Source organism: Staurois parvus, unplaced genomic scaffold (genome assembly GCF_062004578.1).
Source record: "Staurois parvus isolate SC_StPar_1 unplaced genomic scaffold, SC_StPar_1.0 ptg000422l, whole genome shotgun sequence".
Lineage (NCBI taxonomy): Eukaryota > Metazoa > Chordata > Amphibia > Anura > Ranidae > Staurois > Staurois parvus.
The window spans coordinates 10,838,819-10,863,465 of NW_028318218.1; the positions used below are offsets into that span (position 1 = coordinate 10,838,819).

The 24,647-nt window shown below is 41.8% G+C and overlaps 1 protein-coding gene across 2 annotated transcripts in view; it reads left to right on the plus strand.

The window, feature by feature from the left end:
- The first annotated feature begins 16,434 nt into the window (after window positions 1–16,434).
- The window catches only part of ASIC1 (acid sensing ion channel subunit 1), a 306,638-nt gene continuing 298,425 nt past the window's right edge, over window positions 16,435–24,647 (plus strand). Inside the window, exons 1-2 of one of the 2 annotated variants that reach the window (XM_089687318.1) lie at window positions 16,435–17,067; window positions 23,256–23,621. In XM_089687318.1, coding sequence (XP_089543444.1) covers window positions 23,263–23,621 — 359 coding nt within the window. In that variant the 5' untranslated portion in view covers window positions 16,435–17,067; window positions 23,256–23,262. The remainder of the gene's footprint in view (window positions 17,068–23,255; window positions 23,622–24,647) is intronic. The other variant, XM_089687319.1, reaches the window with a different exon arrangement.

Consider the following 24,647-nt stretch of genomic DNA (forward strand, 5'->3'; position numbering starts at 1 on the left):
CTTTTCTTTTTTCATTTTGGATAGATTGCAGGAGGCTTATAACCACTATCCGATTTTTTTTTTTTTGCCATATTTGGGGAGATTTCCCTTCACTTCCTGTCCTATAGCCAAAATAGAATTGAGAAAAAGATGTCCCCTTCATTACTTCTAGGGACAACCCAAATTTTTTTTCCCCACTTTTGATGATAATGGTAACTAGGACAAATAGAGAGGGTGAATCTCCGTAACAGGACACAGACGGCAATAAAAACTGACAGGTGTTCTAATCCCTCTACACTCTATCCAAAAGTAAAAAGAAAGTTTTGATTTTAGTTATATTTTAAAGGCAAGGGAAAGGTATAACAAAAGACAAAACATTTTTTTAAATGGTGGAATCAGAACAACTGTAAGGTTTTTATTGCTGTTTTGTTAGAGAGATTCAACCAATCTATTTGTTATAGTGACCTTTATCATTGAAAGTGAAGGAAAATTCCACATTTTGAGTGGTCACTGGAACAGGAATAGAGGGGAAACCATCCAATCTGGTGACCTTGGGGACTACCAGGGATTTCCTTCACTCTGGAGGGATTTTCTCCCACTGCCTGTTGTGGCTATAGGATAAGAAGTGAATGGGAAATCTCCCCAATGGGACACAGGTGGCAAAAAAAAGCCTGACTTGGGCTATAGTCCTTCCTTACTTTATCCAAAATGAAAAAAAAAAGGTTTTGCCTTTAGTTCTAGTCTAAGATTCTTTGGAGTAGGGGAGCAGTAGGGTTAAAGCAATGTATGAGTTTCTCTAGATATGGAGTTTGGCAGTAATCACAGCTTGTAATGACCAGAGCAAGTCCCGTTGTCGGTTTTATGTTCTTTTTAGTTTGGATACAGGGTGATACACTCACTCACTCACACTGTGTTTTAGCATTGTGAAAAAAATAGCAAGTGTGGCCTTATCTCATGAATACATCCATTATCAGACAAGTTCAGAATAAATTGAGCTATGGAAATGGATATTGTGGTCAGCTGTATTGCAGCAATTTTCATAATAAACAACAGTAATTGTAGTGTTGCTACAAAGATGGTAAGATGATGCAACAGACAATTTTTTTGAGCATTTAAAGGGCTTTTCCCTCATTTGTGAACTTGCACCGCAAGACAAAAAAGGACAACCAAACCACACCATAATTAGGTAAGGGGTTTTAGCAAGGATTATGGTGTGGTATAGTTGTCTCATTATTTGAATTGGCAGTCTGTATTGATAAAGAACTGAAATACATAAGGTGCCATGCACACTGGGAGTTTATGAAAAAGCAAAGCGGCTCCCATATATAGAAATGCTTTATTAAATAAAGGATAAATGTAAGAATCACGCTTATATGCTCACCCATTTCAGGCCTATGTGGGCATTAATCATAGCCTATACACACACATAGGGCTGAATCGCGTGGAAGCAGAATTTTTACTGTCCTGTGTATGTGTATCACCAGAGGATGGTAACTTCACTGGGTATTTGCAAGGGCTTACAACCACTTTAACCAGCTACTACACAGAGCTATTGTACAGACTTAAAGAATATTTAAACCCAACAATTCAAAATCCTGATATGTGCTTGCTGTATCATGTAATTGTATTAGAAAGTATCCTGTTCTCTCTGTATTGCTTCCTTTGTGTGAAATTCATGATGTTCCTACAAGTCCCTCTGCTTTCCCTTTAAAAACTGACCACACCAGGCAGGAATACACAGCGTGGTCAGTTGTCTAGCTATGCTGGGAAAGCCTCAAGTGAGCAGACTTCGGCTGACATGCCCCCTGCACTGCCTATCACTGGGAAGTTCAGTGTGCTGCAGTTTCCGCTCCCCTAGCTCTTATGCAGCTGAGAACAGAGGGCATGTGATTCCCCAAAGGGAAAAAAGGTATTTATAATTTTTTTTTATTTCTTTACACAAATGTTTTGATCTTTCCTTTGACTTTTTAACTTTTTTTTTACAAGGTGAGGGTTTACAATCATTTTAATCACCCTTCTGGAGTTCTTTCTTTTATTTGTTGTTTTTGACATTTTTGTGTGTGTGTGTTTTGAGCAGAGATAGACCTCTGTCACGTTTTTTTCATGGGCTTTAGATTGTAAGCTCCACGAGCAGGGCTCTCATATCCCTTCTGTACTGAAATGTATTGTAATTGTACTGTCTCCCTTTTATTGTAAAACGCTGCGCAAACTGTTGGCACTATATAAATCCTGTATAATAATAATAATGGGCCCCACTAAGCAAATTGGAGACTGCAAAAAAAGTAAAACCGCTGCTCTTATTTCTTGTCCAGTTGCCACAGGGAAAAGAGGTGGGTTTGAGTGTAGGTTTAATCTCCACAATGGGTTAATCAACATTGATAAAATAATTTTGCCTTTAAATGGAACACGTAATTTGAAAATTGGAGCTCTACCACTTCTGAATTAGATCACATGTTTCCAGTTGTCTAGCTGCCATTCTGACCTTTGTACTTTGTGTTGTACATTCTTCCACTTGTGATCAAGTAAGTGTGGTTGCGGCTGCAGATTGCTAAGAGGAAATTACTTGAAACCGGTTTAGTGCTATTTATAAAAGATTGATGTGGGAATGTATTGTATTCAGAAGAAGCAACAATGGAAACTTTAAGCAATAAGCCAGCCTTGGGTGGAGTAGGCAATGAACTGGAGGATCCTTGATGGAAGTGGTACTGGGTACCAGAGCATTTTTCATATACTGTCTGAAGATTTTTTCCTATCCCTTAAAGTACAAATCAATAATACAATTGTCCCCATTCTCCTTGTGATGAGTCACATACCAAGTGTCTATGTCATTCCACTCCATGACACCAGCCAACAGCACAGCTCATGCAAAAAAAGAACAACTACAGAAGTAGGATTGTAGTATTTTGACTAATGCAGGCCATAGATGGGGAGAAAACCGGCCAATTTTTCTTTAAAAAAAATGAAAAATCGGTCGTTCAAGCGGCCGACGTTACCAGCAATGGTAAAAAAAATCGGCCGATTTTCATCCCGTCTACAGCCGGCAAAAAGTGCCTGCAGAGAGCTCCGCTATTTCTTTGACAGTGCTTTGACATTTATAGCGGTTGCAACAATGTATCTATTTGTATCCATTTCGGATACAGATGTTTTTATTCAGAAACAAATAGATACATTGTTGCAACCGCTATAAATGTCAAAGCACTGTCAAAGAAATAGCGGAGCTCTCTGCAGGGACACTTTTTGCCGGACTGGATTTCTTCTTCTTCCTCTTCTTCTTCCTCTTCATCTTCTTCATCCTCTTCTTCTTCATCATCTTCTTCTTCCTCTTCTTCTTCTTCCTCTTCTTCTTCATCCTCTTCTTCTTCATCATCCTCTTCTTCTTCTTCATCCTCTTCTTCCTCTTCTTCTTCATCATCTTCTTCCTCTTCATCTTCTTCATCCTCTTCTTCCTCTTCTTCTTCATCCTCTTCTTCTTCATCATCCTCTTCTTCTTCTTCTTCTTCATCCTCTTCTTCATCCTCTCCTTCCTCTTCTTCATACTCTTCTTCCTCTTCTTCATACTCTTCTTCCTCTTCTTCATACTCTACTTCCTCTTCTTCATCCTCTTCTTCTTCTTCTTCTTCATCCTCTTCTTTTTCTTCATCCTCTTCTTCCTCTTCTTCTTCATCCTCTTCTTCCTCTTCTTCTACTACTTCTTCTTCCTCTTCTTCTTCATCCTCTTCTTCTTCTTCTTCTTCTTCTTCATCCTCTTCTTCTTCCTCTTATTCTTCATCCTCTTCATCCTCTTCTTCATCCTCTTCTTCATCCTCTTCATCTTCTTCTTCTTCTTCATCCTCTTCTTCTTCTTCATCCTCTTCTTCATTCTCTTCATCCTCTTCTTCCTCTTCTTCATCCTCTTCTTCTTCTGCATCCTCTTTTTCTTCTTCTTCTACTTCTTCATCCTCTTCATCCTCTTCTTCTTCTTTATCCTCCTCTTCTTCTTCATCCTCTTATTCTTCCTCCTCTACTTCTTCTTCTTCATCCTCTTCTTCTTCTTCATCCTCTTCTTTTTCTTCCTCTTCTTCTTCTTCTTCTTCTTCTTCTTCATCCTCTTCTTCTTCTTCATGCTCTTCTTCATCCTCCTCTTCCTCTTCTTATTCTTCTTCTTCTTCATCATCCTCTTCTTCATCTTCTTCTTCCTCTTCTTCATCCTCTTCTTCCTCCTCTTCTTCTTCATCCTCTTCTTATTCCTCTTCTTCTTCGTCTTTCTCTTCTTCTTTATCCTCTTCTTCTTCTTCATCCTCTTCTTCTTCTTCTTCTTCTTCCTCTTCTTCTTCTTCTTTATCCTCTTCTTCTTCTTCTTCATCCTCCTCTTCTTCATCATCCTCTTCTTCTTCATCATCCTCTTCTTCCTCTACTTCTTCTTCTTCATCCTCTCTTCTTCTTCTTCTTCTTCTTCTTCTTCATCCTCTTCTTCTTCCCCCTCTTCTTCTTCATCCTCTTCTTCCTCTTCTTCTTCTTCTTCTTCTTCATCCTCTTCTTCTTCTTCATCCTCTTCTTCTTCTTCCTCTTCTTCATCCTCTTCTTCTTCTTCATCCTCTTCTTCTTCATCCTATTCTTCCTCTTCTTCATCCTCTTCTTCCTCTTCTTCATCCTCTTCTTATTCCTCTTCTTCTTCTTCCTCTTCTTCTTTATCCTCTTCTTCTTCATCATCCTCTTCTTCTTCTTCCTCTTCTTCTTCTTCTTTATCCTCTTCCTCTTCTTCATCCTCTTCTTCTTCATCATCCTCTTCTTCTTCATCATCCTCTTCATCCTCTTCTTCCTCTACTTCTTCTTCTTCATCCTCTCTTCTTCTTCTTCTTCATCCTCTTCTTCTTCCCCCTCTTCTTCCTCTTCTTCTTCATCCTCTTCTTCTTTATCCTCTTCTTCTTCTTCATCCTCTTCTTCATCATCCTCTTCTTCTTCATCATCCTCTTCATCCTCTTCTTCCTCTACTTCTTCTTCTTCATCCTCTCTTCTTCTTCTTCTTCATCCTCTTCTTCTTCCCCCTCTTCTTCCTCTTCTTCTTCATCCTCTTCTTCCTCTTCTTCTTCTTCTTCTTCATCCTCTTCTTCTTCATCCTCTTCTTCCTCTTCTTCATCCTCTTCTTCCTCTTCTTCTTCTTCATCCTCTTCTTATTCCTCTTCTTCTTCTTCTTCTTCATCCTCTTCTTCCTCTTCTTCTTCTTCTTTATCCTCTTCTTCTTCATCATCCTCTTCTTCTTCATCATCCTCTTCTTCTTCTTCATCATCCTCTTCATCCTCTTCTTCCTCTACTTCTTCTTCTTCATCCTCTCTTCTTCTTCTTCATCCTCTTCTTCTTCCCCCTCTTCTTCCTCTTCTTCTTCATCCTCTTCTTCTTCTTCCTCTTCTTCTTCATCCTCTTCTTCTTCATCATCCTCTTCTGCTTCTTCTTCTTCTTCATCATCCTCTTCTTCTTCATCATCCTCTTCTTCTTCATCATCCTCTTCTTCTTCTTCTTCTTCTTCATCCTCTTCTTCTTCATCCTCTTCTTCTTCTGCATCCTCTTCTTCTTCTTCTTCTTCATCCTCTTCTTCTTCATCCTCTTCTTCTTCTGCATCCTCTTCTTCTTTTTCTTCTTCTTTTTGCCTTCCTCTTGCAGGTCACTGCTCATGCGCAGATTTTTTACCGGTAAAAAGATCGGCCGATTTGCCCATAATTGCCGTGAAAATCGGCTGATCGGCAAAATCGGCCGATCTTTTTCCAACTTTACCGATAAAAAAAATCTACCAAAATACCGAAAAACGGCCGAACAATTAACCCACTAACGATCCGAAAATCGGCCGATTTTATTTTCGGCTGAAAAATCGGCCGAATTTCGACCCATCTATGGCCTGCATAACTCTAGCAAAATGTGTTTTTTTTTTCTTTGGTATTATCAAAGGAGTCATCGATCATTTGTGGTGATAATATTATACATTCCTGATGAGAGCATGCACGTATGTGGCCTAAAAGAGATTGATCTTCGTTCATAGCGCCGCATGTGCTTACCTGTGTTTCTGTTTTTGCACTCCCAGCACAAAAGCCAAGCTGTCACCAACTCACAGAGGACCAGTTCTTGATCACACGATTGCTGTGATAGCCTGTTATTAGCTATCACAGTGATCAGTAATTGTACAACCCTGCCCCCATACTCTCTCTTTCCTCTAGAATGGAGAAAAATATACATTGTGTCCTTGTTAAAGGAGAAAAATGTAAACAAAGAGAATTCTTTAAAAAAAAAAGGATAAAGTAGCTAGATCAGGGTTTTATAAAGTTCCCATAGGTCAGGGTCAGTGTTAGAGTCAAAGGTCAAAATCAGAGTCAAAGGTCAGGGCCAGTGTGTTTTAAGAAGAAGGAAAAAAAAAGCTTTTTTACTTTTAAGTATCAGTGTCAGTTAGTGTCACTGTTTTAGGTAGGACAAAAATAGCATAAGGTGCACTATTGTGTTTGGTTCATGGATATGAGTAGAAACAACAGATAACGTGCATACATGTGGTAATGCCGCCATCGTCAGGAGTAGCAGAATTTATTTTGGATTATTCCGTTGTAGTGGTTCATGGGAATGGCAAGAAATATACTGATAAAATGTTAAAAATTATTTTTTGACCTTATTTGGAGATATCCTTTACTATTTACCACCAATATGGGCACACTAAGTTGTTGCAAAGATACAGTATGCACAGTTTTACTAACACATGTCAAATTTGCAAAACTGTTTTCAGACATAAAGATTTGTTTTTACCTTTGTCTTTAAAGGGTTAAATCTAAATCCTTAAAGCATATGTCAAGGTGTAAGTGCTCCCTATCTGCCAGAAGACATCATGGCTGATACTCATTGCTAGATTCTTGTATTATGGATGGAGCTCAGTCCGTGCCCACTCACTCCTATGCATTTTAATAAGAAAATCAATAGAGTCTCAAGCCCTCCTCCTAGTTCTCTGTGTACAACATAAGGTCCTTATCACTTTTCCATCCTTGGGCAAGGGCAGGTGCCACTACAAATACACTGCTCCAAAAAAATTAAAGGAACACTTTTTATTCAGAGTATAGCATAAAGTCAATTAGACTCCTGGGCTATTGATCTGGTGAGTTAAGTAGCAGAGGGGGTTGTTAATCAGTTTCAGCTGCTTTGGTGTTAATGAAATTAACAACAGGTGCACTAAATGGGCAACAATGAGATGACCCCCAAAACAGGAATGGTTTTACAGGTGGAGGCCACTGACATTTTGCTCCCTACTCATCTTTTCTGACTGTTTTTCACTAGTATTGCATTTGGCTAGGGTCAGCGTGACTACTGGTAGCGATACCTGGACCCTACAAAGGTTGCACCGGCAACTCCTCCAGGATGGCACATCAATATGTGCCATTGCCAAAAGTTTTGCTGTGTCTCCCAGCACAGTCTCCAGAGCATGGAGGAGATTCCAGGAGATAGGCAGGTACTCTAGGGGAGCTGGACAGGGCCATAGAAGGTCCTTAACCGATCAGCAGGACGGGTTTCTGCTCCTTTGTGCAAGGAGGAGGAACATGATGAGCACTGCTAAAGCCCTACCAAATGACCTCCAGCAGGCCACTGGTGTGAATGTCTCTGACCAAACAATCAGAAACAGACTTCATGAGGGTGGCCTGAGGGACATCCTCTAGTGGGCCCTGTGCTCGATTGGCATTTGCCATTGAACACCAGGATTGGCAGGTCCGCCACTGGTGCCCGGTGCTTTTCACAAATGAGAGCAGGTTCACCCTGAGCACATGTGACAGACATGAAAGGGTCTGGGAAAGCCATGGAAAACGTTATGCTGCCGGTAACATGACCATTTTGGTGGTGGGTCAGTGATGGTCTGGGGAGGCATATCCATGGAGGGAAGCACAGACCTCTACAGGCTAGACAATGGCATCCTGACTGCCATTAGTTGTCGGGATGAAATACCTGGACCCATTGTCAGACCCTATGCTGGTGCAGTGGGTCCTGGGTTCCTCCTGGTGCACGACAATGCCCAGACTCATGTGGTGAGAGTGTGCAGGCAGTTCCTGGAGGATGAAGGAATTGATACCAATGAATGGGCCCCACACTCGCCTGACCTAAATCCAATAGAACACTTCTGGAATGTCATGTCTCGGTCCATGCAACGCTGCCAGGCTGCACCTCAGACTGTCCAGGAGCTCAGTGATGCCCTGGTCCAGATCTGGGAGGAAATACCCCAGGACACCATGGGGTTTATTTACTAAAGCTGGAGAGTCCAAAATCAGACTCCCTTCTGCATAGAAACCAATCAGCTTCCAGGTTTCATTGCCAAAGCTTCATTGAACAAGCTGAGGTTAGAAGCTGATTGGTTTCTATGCAGAAGGGAGTCTGATTTTGGACTCTCCAGCTTTAGTAAATAAACCCCCATTTGTCATCTCATTAGGAGCATGCCCCAATGTTGTCCATTTTGAGTTGCTACAATTAAATTTCAGCAAAATGGACTAGCCTGCTGCATCATTTTTTCACTCTGATTTTTTGGGTGTCTTTGAATTCAGTCCTCTGTAGGTTGATCATTTTAATTTCCATCAAATGATGGGGCATCCATACATTCCTAATACATTTCCCAGTCCATATCAGTATAGATATCCAGCATGATATTTTTCCCCACTGAGATCTAGTGTGTTTTGAAAGTGTTCCTTTAATTTTTTTGAGCAGTGTACATATTCATGAGAAAAGCCTTTCTTCTTACAACTACATGGTCTTACACCTGCTCCCTGGATGGGATCCTGCACCATGACCAAGGACTACACTGAAGTAACCCGGTTATTCAGATGAGTGCTTCATGGACCTTCTCTAACCATTCCACCACCAGGACCCACCATCACCTGGCCACTAACCGCTCCTGTACTGACTTTCATTCACTTGATAATACTCAGAGTTTGTGTTAAGGCCTACAGAGGCCCACCTCCACATCACTGTGCGACACAAGGATGAGGTCAATTATTGCATAATAATGGTGATAACAGTTTCACATACTGACATTCATCATATAACACTGTACAGTCCCATGCTGCAATTTGATCACTTCCTCAGCTACACAAGAAGGGGGTGTTGCAAAGATATAAATTCCTTGCTTAGGAGTTATCCGTTCCTCTGTTAATTTGCTTAATGACATTTCCAGCCCATAGCAGGGCAGATCCCCAAAGGGAAAAGTACCAGTCCAGTGCAAACTCACATATTCTGTCTACGTAAAAGGCTGATTAGTTCCAATGTCTACTGAAGGTATGGGGTAGAGCAATAGCTCACTCCCCCTGAAGGGATCCCACCTAAGGTCTACATACAACTGCAGACTGCACATGATGTTGCCCTTTTTTTCTCTCATATGCAGGACTCAACTTGGCATGGTCACTCAAATCACATGGGATTTCAATGCCAATAGTAAGGGCTGGATTCTCCACAGTTTTCACCTTTTTTGCATCTCTGTACATGCACTTGTTCCCATGTCATCTGCCAGCATTGCTGTGGACCTTGCTCCTCATAGCGACAACAGTGGACCATGTCTGCACAATGTGTGTCAGCATGCCTGATTCCAGTTTCCACCTAAGAAACATGCCAGAATGACACTACAGAAGAGTAATTGGGAACAGTTATCACTCTATAGCAGGAAATGCCTGAACAAAGACCTTGATGGCAGAAGAGATTTATTTTAAGGAAAGTTGCAGATCTAAAAATGTTGAAACAAGATTTAAAAATATTGAAATGACTTTTGAACATGTTAAAGCTTATGTGAGATTTTTTATGATTGGGTTTGAATCTACTTTAATCACCATAGCAATGCTGTTCTGATCATAGAAGTGTTGCTGTGCATTTTTGTCTATGTTAGGTTGAATGAATGTAACTATGCAGAAAATCTCTCTGCGTTATGAATAAATGCTGTGATGCTGTTCAGCTTTCAACTGTAAAATGAATCATTGTATCCATACTATGATGGTCTTCGTGTGGTAGTGTAAATGACAGTAGGTACAGAGCAGAGTTTGTTCATAACCTGGGGTATGAATACCCCCAGGAGTACATGGCAGAACTTTAAGGGGTAGTTGAAAACAGAATTAATAATGGTGGAAAAAGCTCTTCCTCCACAGCTGTTACATGATGCCAAGGTAATGCTGCATGTCCACTTAACTTACTGATACCATGACAGATCAGAACCGCTCCAAGCATGCAGTATCAGTCTCTCAGGTTTACACTCTGTGTTCTAATTGCACGTCTCACTCCAAAATATAATATGGCATGCAGGTACTGCCGCACACTCCAACGCAATTTTTCACAATCTTTTTTCAGCCAAAGCAGACTTTAAAATTATGCTCATTTCCGAGGCACCCCATTCTAAAATATTCAAAACCAAACTAATACTTTTATATAACACCCCAACAACCACAACCATAGGACACTCAATGTTAGAGGAGATTTATGCTTCCAAAGCAAACACACCTGTGCACGCTGGAACTGACTAGTATTCCAGCGTTCTCCGCTCCCTCCGTTTCTCTCCATTACCCAGCTAATGTGACCCCAGTGCTGACGGAGAGAGGAAAACAAGGATGCTCTGCAGGTGCCCGACATTCTCCTTATCAACCGAAGACATCATTGTAATGTTGTAATGGTGCACAATGAAAACCTGTGGCTTTGTGTAATTAAAAGCAGGCTTGAATCACCAGCTGGATTGTATACAATTTTGGGGCAGTTTTTAGGCATTTTGCCAAGGCATCCCTGAAGAAACCTGAAGGCACCCCAGGGTGCCTGAGCACCTTGGTTGAAAAAGACTGCTCTAATGTAAGGTAAATGAAAAACAAGCTTCGGCTCAGATCCCAGCCCATAGGTCACACCCCTATGACATGTTTCACCCAGTCGTAGAGGTCCTCTTTGATTAAGCCTACTGTGGGTGAAACATATCAGAGGGGCGTGACCAATGAGATGGCATCTGAGCTGAAGTCTATCTTTCATTTACCTTACACTGGAGTTGAATACAGTGTGCGGCGGTACCTGCATGCCACATTTAAATTACTGGCCATCCTCGATCCTCCTGTGACAGTCTACTTTGCTGGCACTCAAGCTGATCTTTTGTTTGTCATGCTGCAGAGAGCCATGTTCTGTTAGGTCAGAGGCACCTTTAGTCAGACTGATGCTGGTCCTGCTGTTGCCTCTTCCCCAGCAGTTTGAAATGTCTCAGTGAGCAGTGGAGAGTGGCTAGGACTGGGAGAGCGAGGAAGCAACCCTAGACTTGGGCTCAACACCTGGTCTCTCCAATTGGCTTACCAGGGTTTGGGTTCTGTGTTCCCCTGATTGTTTGACATTGTGGTGGACATATTGGAGTCTTCTTTTGTTCTCTCCTGATTGTCTGACTTGAGCTGTGGATGTGTTGGGGTCCTCTTATGTTCATTCCCTGGTTAGGTGACTTTAGCTTAAAATGTACTAGAGTCACCTTCTGTTGGTCAAGTAGATGTCTTCACTGACACTGTTAAATATGTTTAAGCATGGTGTGCTGAGCATGTTGCTGTTAACCTACTCTGCTCCTCTCCCGTCACCATGGGGGGGTACAATTTATAGTACCGAGCTGCCAAGAGATGCTGTCACATTGTACCCTACTGATGGGATGCTATCATGTTTAGACTTTATTGATAATAAGTTGTCATGTCTGATTGGAGGCTGTCACATAGACTTTACTTATGGAGTGCTATCACTTTTGAACTCTATTGATGGAACACTGCAATTTTCGACATTGTTACATTTGGACTCTTTCTGGTGGGATGCTATCACATTTGAACTCTACTGATGGGATACTATCACATTTTAACTCTTCTGATGGGATGCGGTCATGTTTGGTCTATACTCATGGGACACTGTCACATTTGGACTCATCAGTGGGATGTTGCCATGTTTGAACTCTACTGATGGTATGCTGTCACATTTGCCCTCATGTTTGAATACTTTCTGATAAGACAGTGTCACATTTTGACTCTTTCTGATGGTGTCACCTTTGGACGTTACTGATGGGATATGGAAATGTTTGAGCTCTAGGATGGGACGCTGTTACATTTGGACTTTACTGATGGGATTGTGTCATGCTTGGACTCTTTCGGATGGTAAACTGTCACATGTATACCCTACTGATGGGACACTATCATGTTTGGACTCTTTCTGATGTGGCACTGTCCCATTTGGACTCTGAATATGGGACATTATCACATTTGGACTCTTTCTGATGCGATGCTTTCACATTTGAACTCTACTAATGAGATGCTCTCATTTTGGACTCTGCAGGTGGGACATTGTCACATTTGGACTCTTTCTGATGCAATGCTATCACATTTGAATTCTAATGATGGGATGCTGTCATGTTTTCACTCTACTGTGGGATGCTGTCAAATTTGGACTCAACTAATGGGCTGTTGTCATGCTTGGACTCTTTCTGATGGCACACTGTCATGTTTGGACTCTTTCTGATGCTGTCATGTTTGCACACTGTTGATGGAATGCTGCTACATGTTTGGGCTCTTTTTGATGGGCTGTTGTCACTTTTAGACGCTACTGATGGGATGCAGTCATGTTAGAGCTCTACTGATAAGACGCTGTCACAATTTTACTTTACCGATGGGCTGCTCTCATGTTTGGACTATTTCTAATAGGACACTGTCACATTTGGACTCATTCTGATGATGTCACGTTTGGGCGCTATTGATGGGATGCTGTCACTTTTGGACTCTACTGATGGAATAATGTCATGTTTGGATTCTACTGATGGGACACTGTCATGTTTGAACTCCAGTGAAGGGGCACTATCACGCTTGGACTCTACTTATGGGACACTGTCAAGTTTGGATGACATCTGATGGGTCACTATTATGTTTAGACTTTATCGATGGGATGCTGTCACATTTGGACCCTACTGATGGGATGCTGTCATGTTTAGACTTTACTGATGGGACACTGCCTTTTCTGATTCTTACTATGGGACGCTGTCAAGTTTAGACTCCTGTTTGGACGCTGTCATGTTTGCACTCCACTGATGGGTGTGGGGGTTAGCTCAGATGGGGATCGCCTTCCCTGTGAAAAAAGCAGTCCAGACGGCAGGTCTTTTTTAAAAGTCTGACTTGTAGCCAGTTTTGTTTAAAAGGTTGCATGGAAAATAAACAAAACAAAACAGAAAATAAATCCTTGACATCCAGGCTCTAACTAAACAGCAGAGACTCTAATCTTACAGGTGAAGGGCTTCTCCCAGTCACCAAAAAAACAAAACGTTGTGCAAACCTTTTCCTCTCTTGTACAAAGCACACTTTCACAACCACAGCTCTCTCGGGTATGACTTTCTGAGTCCTAGGCCAAGAGCAACCTCTTGCTCCAGTCCTGCTTTATTTATACCACCTGCTGGTGGTCATCAGTGGAATGCAAAATCCAATCCGGAACAAACCCTGCCAAAGTGGCCTGGAAAACTTGGACTGGTCTCCACCTTAGTCTCCTCACCTTTCATAATGTCACATGGGGTACTGAAACATTTGGAACCATTCTGATGGGATGCTGTCACATTTGCACTCTTTCAGATGGAGCACAGTGACGTTTGAACTCTACTGTCATGTTTCAACTCTTTCTGATGGGATACTCTTAGGTTTGGATCCTTTCTAATGGGATGCTGCCATATTTAGACTCTACAGATGGGGTGCTGCCGCGTCTGGACTCTATTGACGGGACACTGTTGCTTTGCACTACTGATAGGATACTGTCATGCTTGGACCCTTTTTGATGGGACACTGCCATGTTTAGACTCTACAGATGGGATGCTGCCTCATCTAGACTCTGTTAATGAGGCACTGTTGCTTTTAGACTCTGCTGATGGGATACTGTCATGCTTGGACCCTTTTTGATGGGACATTGCTTTTGATTGGGACAGTGGCTTTTGTACTCTACTGATGGGATACTCTCATGTTTCAACTCTTTCTGTAGGGATATGCTTAGATTTGGACCCTTCCTGATTGATGCTGCCATGTTTAGACTCTACAGATGGGATGCTGCTTCATCTAGACTCTATTGATGGGACACTGTTGCTTTTGGACTCTACTGATGGGATACTGTCATGTTTGCACGCTTCCTGATGGGACATTGCCATGTTTAGACTCGCAGATGAGATGCTGCTATGTCTGGACTCTATTGATGAGACACAGTGGCTTTTGTACTCTACTGATGGGATACTCTCATGTTTCAACTCTTTCTGTAGGGATACTGTCATGTTTAGACCCTTTCTGGTGGGTCACTGCCATGTTTACACTCTACAGATGGGATGCTGTCAGGTTTGGACTCTATTGATGGGACACTGTTGCTTTTGTACTCTACTGATGGGATACTGTCAGGTTTGGACCCTTTCTGGATGTTCACTGTCATGTTTAGACTCTACAGATGGGATGTTGTCAGGTTTGGACTCTATTTATTGGACATTGTTGCTTTTGGACTCTACTGATGGGATGCTGTCATGTTTGGATCCTTTCTGGTGGGTCACTGCCATGTTTAGACTCTACAGATGGGATGCTGTCAGGTTTGGACTCTAATGATGGGACACTTACTCTGCTGATGGGATACTATCAGGTTTGGACCCTTTTTGATGGGACATTGCCATGTTTAGACTTTACGGATGAGATGCTGCTATGTCTGGACCCTATTGATGGGACACAGTGGCTTTTGTACTCTACTGATGGGATACTCTCATGTTTCAACTCTTTCTGTAGGAATATGCTTAGCTTTGGACCCTTTCTGATGGGATGCTGCCATGTTTAGACTCTATAGATTGGATGTTGCCTCATCTAGACTCTACTGATGGGATACTGTCATGTTGCACCCTTTCTGATGGGTCACTGCCATGTTTAGACTCTACAGATGGGATGCTGTCAGGTTTGGACTCTATTGATTGGACACTGTTGGTTTTGGACTCTACTGATGGGATACTGTTATGTTTCAACTCTTTCCATAGGGATACTGTCATGTTTGGACCCTTTTTGGTGGGTCACTGCCATGTTTAGACTCTACAGATGGGATGCTGTCAGGTTTGGACTCTATTGATGGGACATTGTTGCTTTTGGGCTCTACTGATGGGACACTGTCATGTTTCAACTATTTCCATAGGGATACTGTCAGGTTTGGATCAGGGGCGGACTGACCATTCGAGCTCTCGGGCACTGCCCGAGGGCCTGGGGTCAGTAGGGGGCCCCACTAAATGCCCCTGGTACCTTTTTATAGGCTTTTTTGGGTGTGCTTTGAGTGTGGGCAAGGACACAGGGGCCCCATGATCCCCTATTGCCCGGGGGCTCCATGAGTTGTCAGTCCGCCCCTGGTTTGGACCCTTTCTAGTGGGTCACTGCCATGTTTAGACTCTACAGATGGGAAACTGTCAGGTTTTGACTCTATTGATGGGACATTGCTGTTTTTGTACTCTACTGATGGGATACTGTCATGTTTGGACCCTTTCTGGTGGGTCACTGTGATGTTTAAACTCTACAGATGGGAAGCTGTCAGGTTTTGACTCTATTGATGGGACACTGCTGTTTTTAGACTCTACTGATGGGATACTGTCATGTTTGCACCCTTTCTGATGGAACATTGCCATGTTTAGACTCGCAGATGAGATGCTGCTATGTCTGGACTCTATTGATGAGACACAGTGGCTTTTGTACTCTACTGATGGGATTCTGTTGTGTTTCAACTCTTTCTGTAGGGATACTGTCATGTTTTGACCCTTTCTGGTGGGTCACTGCTGTGTTTAGAATCTACAGATGGCATGCTGTCAGCTTTGGACTCTATCGATGGGACATTGTTGTTTTTGGGCTCTACTGATGGGATACTGTCATGTTTGGACCCTTTCTGGTGGGTCACAGCCGTGTTTAGACTCTACAGATGGGATGCTGTCAGCTTTGGACTCTATTGATGGGACATTGTTGCTTTTGGGCTCTACTGATGGGATACTGTCATGTTTGGACCCTCTCTGCTGGGTCACTGCCGTGTTTAGACTCTACAGATGGCATGCTGTCAGCTTTGGACTCTATCGATGGGACATTGTTGTTTTTGGGCTCTACTGATGGGATACTGTCATGTTTGGACCCTTTCTGGTGGGTCACAGCCGTGTTTAGACTCTACAGATGGCATGCTGTCAGCTTTGGACTCTATTGATGGGACATTGTTGCTTTTAGACTGTACTGACGATGGGGCAGTATCACCTTTGGACTCTCTCTGATGCAAAGCTGTCACATTTCAATGGCATTATCAATCAGTATAACAACACTATAAAAGTATTTGTGTGGTGGTGTCAATGTGAAGAGTAAGCAGTTCTTGGTGTGACACCACAAATCATATTGGCAATGCCGTAATAGACTTTATTTAGCATGAATCAATATGCAGTGGAGGTGCAAAGGGTTTTCCTGTGATGGCACGAACAACTTATCCAAGCATCTCAGCAGCATCTTCTCCCCACCATCATCCTTGGAGGCGATATGCAGCAGCTTCCTTCCCCATGGCAGCAGACACCAGGGGAGGGGGGGTTTGCACAAGACTGATGGTGTCTTGAGAGTGAATGACAGCAGTGCCTAGTGTGGGAATGTGAATGAGTGAAGTGTTGCTGGGCAGGTCTCTGTGTATAAGGGCATGGATGACGGAGCTGGTCTCTGGATAAAGGGGGGATGGATGACGAAACTGATGCTGTGTCTGGATCTCTGAAGGCATCAGCCTCCCTGCGGGCAGACAAGGGTTAATTCCTCCTGTATCGGTCCTGGCTGATTCCAGCAGCGGCTTCCCATGCTATGGGGAAGCAGCTGTTTTTTTTTTTGGGGTGGGGGGGGGGAAGGGATCTGGTCACACAGACACTGGAGGAGATAGACACACACACGCTGCCATAGCTGAGCATCTGTGGTAGAGGCAGCCCTGATCCCAGCTCTAGGACATCGCTGGCTGCTGTGACTCTGCGGTAAGGTGTGGGGGTCCTGTCTCTGCGGTGCAGGGGGGGAGTGCTGCTGCTGCTGCTGCTATATGCCATCGCAGGCTCCTCTCCAGTGCAGAGTGTGAGCAGACTGGCCCTGCCTGCAGGTGAGTGCTGTAGGTACATGCATGATCCCCACTGATCCCCTCCATCCTCCCTATGGTGGGCTCTGCATCAATGCCACATCCATAGTGCTTGTCCTTCTGCCTGCTCCATGTGTGTGTATGTGGCTCTGGATCAGTGGCTGGACCCTCTGCACATCACACACAGCCATAGGGAACATGCTGTCTGCTCTATGGTCCCATCCAATGTAGATCGCACATTTCTCTGTGCAAGGCAGATCCAACAGATTACACATCTATAGTTTTTAATCAGCTTTGTGCCTGAAGTCAGAGGAGTATGCAATGGTGCTCCTTGTATATGTGCCTGCTACAGCAAGACATACACTGCAGGGATGTCAGGGATTAAATGTTGGGGCATTTTTTTTTTGGGGGGGGGGGGTCTATGGTGGGGAATTCTAGAGTTTGGAGGCAAATGGGAGAATTTTTTTGTGTAGGTGTGTCTGAGCAGCATAATAATAGCATCAGATTTAAATGATATAAAAAGTCTCATCAGCCTCATTGGCATTTACCTCCTTGGCATTCAGTTACACTTCTTATGTGCTGGCTGTTGTGTCTGATGGTCCAGTTGGTGGACAGGGGACATGACTTCATCACATGCCTGCTACAGTAACTCATCTCAGTGTATATGCAGGGGTTCCGATCCTTGGACATGTGACATTTATTACACACTGTATCATTCCTCCATAACATTCCTCTTTTTTTTTTCTTAAAGGGTTTGTATTGCGTTTTTAAAGGGGTTGTTTGTGTGTTTTATAAAGGTTGTGAACTGTGTTTATAACGCTTTTGTATTTTGTTTATAAAGCTTTTGTATTGTGTTTTACAAAGGTTTTATATTGTGTTTATAAAGGTTGTGTATTGTGTTTTACAAAGGTTTTATATTGTGTTTATAAAGGTTGTGTATTGTGTTTTACAAAGGATTGATATTGTGTTTATAAAGGTTGTGTATTGTGTTTTATAATTGTCATATATTATTTTTTATAAAGGTTGTGTATTGTGTTTTATAAAGGTTTTATATTGTGTTTATAAAGGTTGTGTATTGTGTTTTATAATGGTCATGTATTATTTTTTTATAAAGGTTGTGTATTGTGTTTTACAAAGGTTTTATATTGTGTTTATAAAGGTTGTGTGTTGTGTTTTTTAATGGTCATGTGTTTTTTTTTTTTTATAAAGGTTGTGTATTGTGTTTTATAAAAGGGTTTATATTGTGTTTATAAAGGTTATGCATTGTGTTGTATAATGGTCATGTATTATTTTTTTTTTATAAAGGTTGTGTATTGTGTTTTATAAAGGTTGTGTATTGTGTTTTAAATGTAGGTTTTGTATTGTGTTTATAAAGGTTGTGTATTGCATTTTATAAAGGTTGTATATTGTGTTTTTCAAGGTTTTATATTGTGTTTATAAAGGTTGTGTATTGTGGTTTATAAAGGTTGTGTGTTGTGTTTTTTATAAACTTTGTGTATTCTGTTTATAAAGGTTGTGTGTTGTGTTTTATAAATGTTGTGCATTGTGTTGTATAAACTTATGCAGTTGTATGTGTAAATACAACATCTATCCATTAATTATGGATAGGGCAGATTTCTGGTATAGGTGTGTTTGAGAAGTCAGGGAAATATTATTTTGTATTGATAACTATAGTCTCTCAGTGTATGCAATGTATTTGTATAGAGATGGTCTCTCAATATATGCAGACATCCACTATCAGTGAAATACATCATTTAATGTAATGCACGTGACGTGAGAGCTTATACTATTGAGAAAAAAATAGGTGATACAAATTTACACTCACCTTAAACAATTTTATTTTTTTACTTTTAAATCTAAAATAGAGAAAGAGCCATTTAAATGCATCACTTATGTAGCTGTCTGTTGGCGTAATAGGGATAAATGTGTAGCTTTTCCCATTTAAGCTTACAGTCACATAGACTTTTTCCCTTTCATAGCTCTTTATTTGTGGTGTTATAACCCTTCAGTAGCCAATTTGAGTCTCAGATTCACCTGTGGATTTATTCGGTGTAAATATTGAGGGCTGATTTACCAAAGCTGTTATTTCCCCCCCTGGTTTGTGTTCACTTCAACAATCCAATCAGCTTCAGGTGAAATTTCTTTCTTTTTTTTTAATTCTTACAATTTGATTGGGTGTTTGAAGGGAGTAAAAGCTAAAATCACCCCTTCAATAAGCTAGCTGTATTGTGTCACCACTGCTGGAAGTCCATAGCTACTTCAATGTAATATTGTTTTGGCTGTTACTGACACATAGGTAAAGACAGACACTATTCATTGGCCACAGCTAAAACTGTGCAATTGTTACTCGATGCAAAAATCGTAAAAATGCACTTTTTTTCTTTGTGGTACTAAGGTTTCTATAGATGCACACATGTAAGTAGGCACATACATTATGATCCAGAGACATAGCAGCATGCAGATGAACTTTTGTATTGATTGATCTGGAAAGTCCAAACTGCATTTTATTGTTACTGGGCAAACACTGAAATGTTAATTTTGTGTCAAATTTATCTGCATGTCTGTCCAATACACAGGGATCATTACAGTGCATAATTGTCCTAAAGTCTTGTACTATTTCTATAGGAAATATGAAAAACAAATCAGAGCTATAGCATTTAATTATAAAATGATTTCCATTTTTCAGGTGTAGTTATTGTATTAATTTCTGTTGCTGTTTTTTTAAACACCAGTCTAGGTTAAAACAACAGCTTACATTTTCCTGCTATTGATAAACAGGTGGCTCGTTCATCTCTTCTCTTTGTCCTACCATCTCCTCTTCATTCTGCCATAAATTGGCACTTAGAATCAATTTAACCAAATTTGCTATAAAGTTTGACTTGTATTGGAACCATCAACCATTTAAAGAGAGAATTTCACCAACTTTAAAAATTGCAGGTAAAAGTAAAAAAAAAGTAAGGTCTTCAAATGCTTACTTGCAGCGATTTTTCCTTAAAATAGATGATTATTTTATTATGTAACATGCTTTAAGCGTGCTCGAAAATTTGACTACTCCAGAATAAGTCAATTCCCTAGCACAGCCCCCTCCCTCCTTGCACGTCATAGATATCCATTCTTCTGGGAGTGTCTAATTACTGTCTGTACTGGCTGAGCTCCTCTGGCCTTCATTTCATGTCCCAACAAAACCCTTTATGTAGCAGCCAGGAATAGAGCAAAAGAAGATACTATAGAGCAGCGTTTCTCAACCAGGGTTCCTCCAGAGGTTGTTGTGGGTTCCTTGAGCAATTTCTGCCTCTCAAATAAGCATTGACACCAGGAATATTTTTAGAAATTTATATCTAAGACCGGCATTCTTTCCACTGTCCAACAACGTAAGGAGGATTCTAGCCACTTACCACCAATGTAAGGAGTATTCTTTTTACTGTCCACCAAGTGCAAGCAGACTTCTTTCCACTTACAACCAACATAAGGAGATTTCTTCCCACTTAAACTGGTCATAGATGGATCAAATCTCTGCTGGTTAAGCAGGGTCCAGCCGATATTGGATCTGTCTATGGGCAGGCTCAGGGGCGGACTGACAACTCATGGGGCCCCCGGGCAATAGGGGATCATGGGGCCCCTGTGTCCTTGCCCAAACTCAAAAAATCCTATGAAAAAGGTACCAGGGGCATCTTATGGAGCCCCCTACTGACCCCGGGCCCTTGGGCAGTGCCCTAGTTTCCAAATGGTCAGTCCGCCCCTGGGCAGGCTGATTGTACCCAAGTCGATACATTGATTGACTTGAGTAAAACCAGTCTGTTGAATGTTTAGCATGCGATTACTGCCCTCGGCTATAAATGCTAGCAGTAATCATTGTGTTCTGCCAGCCGGGAAGGATTCCCACCCCACCTTGGCAGAATACAATAGCACTGCGGGAGGCATTCCTCCATCACCACTGACTGTAAGAAATCGAGCAATTTTCTTTCTTTCCACCCATGGTGGAAGAAAACAATATAGATTTATCTATGGCTTTCTTTAGAAACCAAAGCATTCTTTACACTGACCACCATGCTAATATACTGTTGTAGATATTGTAATTAGTAGTAAGGGTTTCCTGAGAACTGAAAGTTATTTGACAGGTTCCTCTGTGTTAAAAAGGTTGAGAAATGCTGCTATAGCTTCTAATTTTAGTGACAGTTCTGAGTTCGCTGGAGCTGCTGACAGTGCCCAGCAGCCATCTCAGGGCTTTTAGAAGTCTACACAAGCGATCCTTGTACTTGTAAATAACATAAAAAATACCCTAAATGAAGAAATTATCATATGGGAAGATTTTTCTTAAAATAAATGGTCTGGGGACAGGGTCTCTGTAAGGATGTTTCTTTCCAATTTAGACAAATCAGGTAATACCTGATTATTGATTGGTTGTTGGCATATAAAACTGTGGTATAAAAAGTGTACCCAAAGACAATGTTAGAAAACACCTTATAGCCCAACTTTCTTTCTGGTGCCCCTGTAGGGAAGCAATAGCAGTGATATACCGAGCATTTAAATGGTGTTTGTTCCCTGTATCAGACCAGGGACGGACTGACCATTGGGGAACTCGGGCACTGCCCGAGGGCCGGGGATCAGTAGGGGGCCCCATAAGATGTCCCTGGTACCTTTCATAGGCTTTTTTGGGTGTGATTTGAGTGTGGGCGAGGACACAGGGGCCCCATGATCACCTATTGCCCGGGGGCCCCATGAGTTGTCAGTCCGCCCCTGTATCAGACATATTCACGCCCTGAAGTTTAGGTCATTTCCAGGCTAGTGGTGAAGTCCTTGCCGCAACACATGTTAATACACGATACGCTGTGCTAATGCAGCATGTTGTGGTGCATTCTGTGTGTTGTGGTGTATTGCGGAGAAAGAATGCTGCATGCCTGTTTTTTTGCATCCCTTATACAATGCACATCAACACACAGGATTAGAGAAGTGTGAATGGGCCCTTAAAGTCATTATTCTTTCAGCAGCTCATCAAACCCTGCTCCCCTTAGATCCCCCTCAGTTCTTAAGCAATGCATTTTTGAGGATGAACTGCTCTACTGTGTTTGCTGCTACATATACCAGTTAGCTCATGTTTTAAAGCCTATTTTACTGCTGTTGAAGACTTTTTTTTTTTAGTGGCCATAGCCTGACCACCAATTTACTTTAAATGTAATGGTTATTTTACAAATACAAAACAAGTATGTGTATTGGCAAAGAACAGTGCCTGCTCTACTAAGAGTGAAAAAACTGCTGTTGTTGGTCATGTTGACTATGCAGACAGAGTTAGAGTTACTGTTTTTGTCTTCCATCCATTGAGCTTTAGCTCTGTATATAACGGGAGGACAGGGGAGCTAGATATATATTTAATTCACTAAATTCTCTGTAGACGCTGAACCTTAGGCTGACCTGTTACCCACATATATATTTTTCACAGAAGGGAAAAATTCAAGTGGAATATGAGTTTATGGGTTGTGACTATTAGTATGCAGAATCCCTTTTGCAGAGACTTGTCATCTCTTACAAGTTAACTTTCTCTTTTTTCTCACTTTTTTTAAGCACAAATAATATTAAAAAAGTAAGTATCTTACTAGCTTTCATGTAACATATCACCCGTTTAGGCAATGCATGATGGGGGTTGCAGTTCCACATTAAGCAATACATACATGCAGGCCTATTCAAAAAAATAAAGGAATGTGTTGTGTCCATAGCAACCAATCATGTTCCATCTAATCTTGGTCCAATGTCAGTAAATTGAACTCTGATGTGAGGCTTGAATTACTTCTTCTGCAGTTAGTGCTTTTCTCCAGGCACTGTCTAGTACACAAGGCCAGTGGAGTCAAACTATAAAGACATACAGCCGGTTTGTACAACAATAAGATATGCATAGAAAAATAATGTTAAGCAGCCTCCTAGTGGAAATACTGAGTAGGTTGGCTGGCAATTTGCAGAAGATTCTCAGTTCTTAGGCTGGTGGCATCACTACCTACCTACTGTATATAATGCTTGCCTAATATGCACTGTGGAGTGTATGTGTCAGCTGATCTGTGCAGGACTTTGCAGAAATGTGTAGGTGGCCCAGCTGTTCATCTACAGGTCTCACCATACCTTGGTGGTACCACCTTACCCAAAGTATAAATGGAATGTATGGTATATGAGTAACACTTAAAGGCTTTACAATGTGATGTCATCTAAATTTTTCATCTTTACAGTGCCCGAATGGATGTAAAGGAACCAGAGGAGCTGGGCAGTCCCCGGCCAGTCACCCTTCAGGCCTTTGCAAGTGGCTCCACTTTGCATGGCATTGCTCACATCTTCTCATACGAGCGCTTCTCATGTCGGCGGATGATCTGGATATTGTGTTTCCTTGGCTCCATGTCTCTTCTGCTATTTGTGTGCACTGAGAGGATCATCTATTACTTTGATTACCCTCACGTCACCAAACTGGATGAGATTGCAGCTGCCAGGATGACCTTTCCATCTGTGACCTTCTGCAACCTCAATGAGTTCCGCTTCAGCCGAGTGACAAAGAATGACCTTTACCATGCGGGGGAGCTACTGAGCCTGCTCAACAACCGGTGAGAGTAACTCCATAGGACACGTTAACTTTTTGCTTATGCATTTACTTTTATAGCAGTTTCCATCCACATGCGCCTTGTCTCTTTTACAGCACGAGCTATTTGGCCTATTCAGTAATAAAGCAACAGAGAGAGAGCACAAGTAGAAAAAGCTACGAAGCCAATGGCCTCAGCAGAACCTAGAAAATCTGAGCTTTATTTAATGTTTGTTTTGTTCCACCCTAGCAGCAAGGGATGTATAATCACAATCAATAACAGTAATGCATAAATGTGTATGATACCATGGTATAATACCATACCATACAAATGGTCCTGGTGCAGAGGGGGGGTTTTCTATACCACTGTGCCATCATACACAGACAGGGAACATAATTCACATATCTGTCTATTCAGGAAGGAGGAGATAGGGCTTTCAGCAGAGAGTGCCTATAGCAATAGCAAACCATACAGTCAGGGGCGGACTGACCATTTGGAAACTCGGGCACTGCCCGAGGGCTCGGGGTCAGTAGGGGGCCCCATGAGATGCCCCTGGTACCTTTTTCATAGGCTTTTTTGAGTTTGGGCAAGGACACAGGGGGCCCATGATCCCCTATTGCCTGGGGGCCCCTTGAGTTGTCAGTCCGCCCCTGCATACAACTATGGCACTGAGCAATGAAAGAGCCCAGTACTGCTTGGTAATGTAATGGTTTATTAGGTTTATTGGACAAATGTTTTATTGTTTTATATTGGCACTGTTGTTCATAGTTTATTGTTGTTTTAGAGGTTGGGGAATACAGGCCTGCAGAGCTATACAGGAGCTTTGCTGTGGGGCTGCATCATACATAGTTACTCCTCTGTCTTTTATGCCTAAATGTATTCTGGTTTTGATTGTTTTAACAATATCATATATATTGCATTATCAGTATGGGGAAATAACCGAAGAGTCCCATCTCCTAGTGTTTTAAAGTCCACTGTTACTGTTTTTAATACAGAGATGGTGGAGTTATCAGCTAACATTGATCATCATCAGAGTGATCAGTGAGTCTT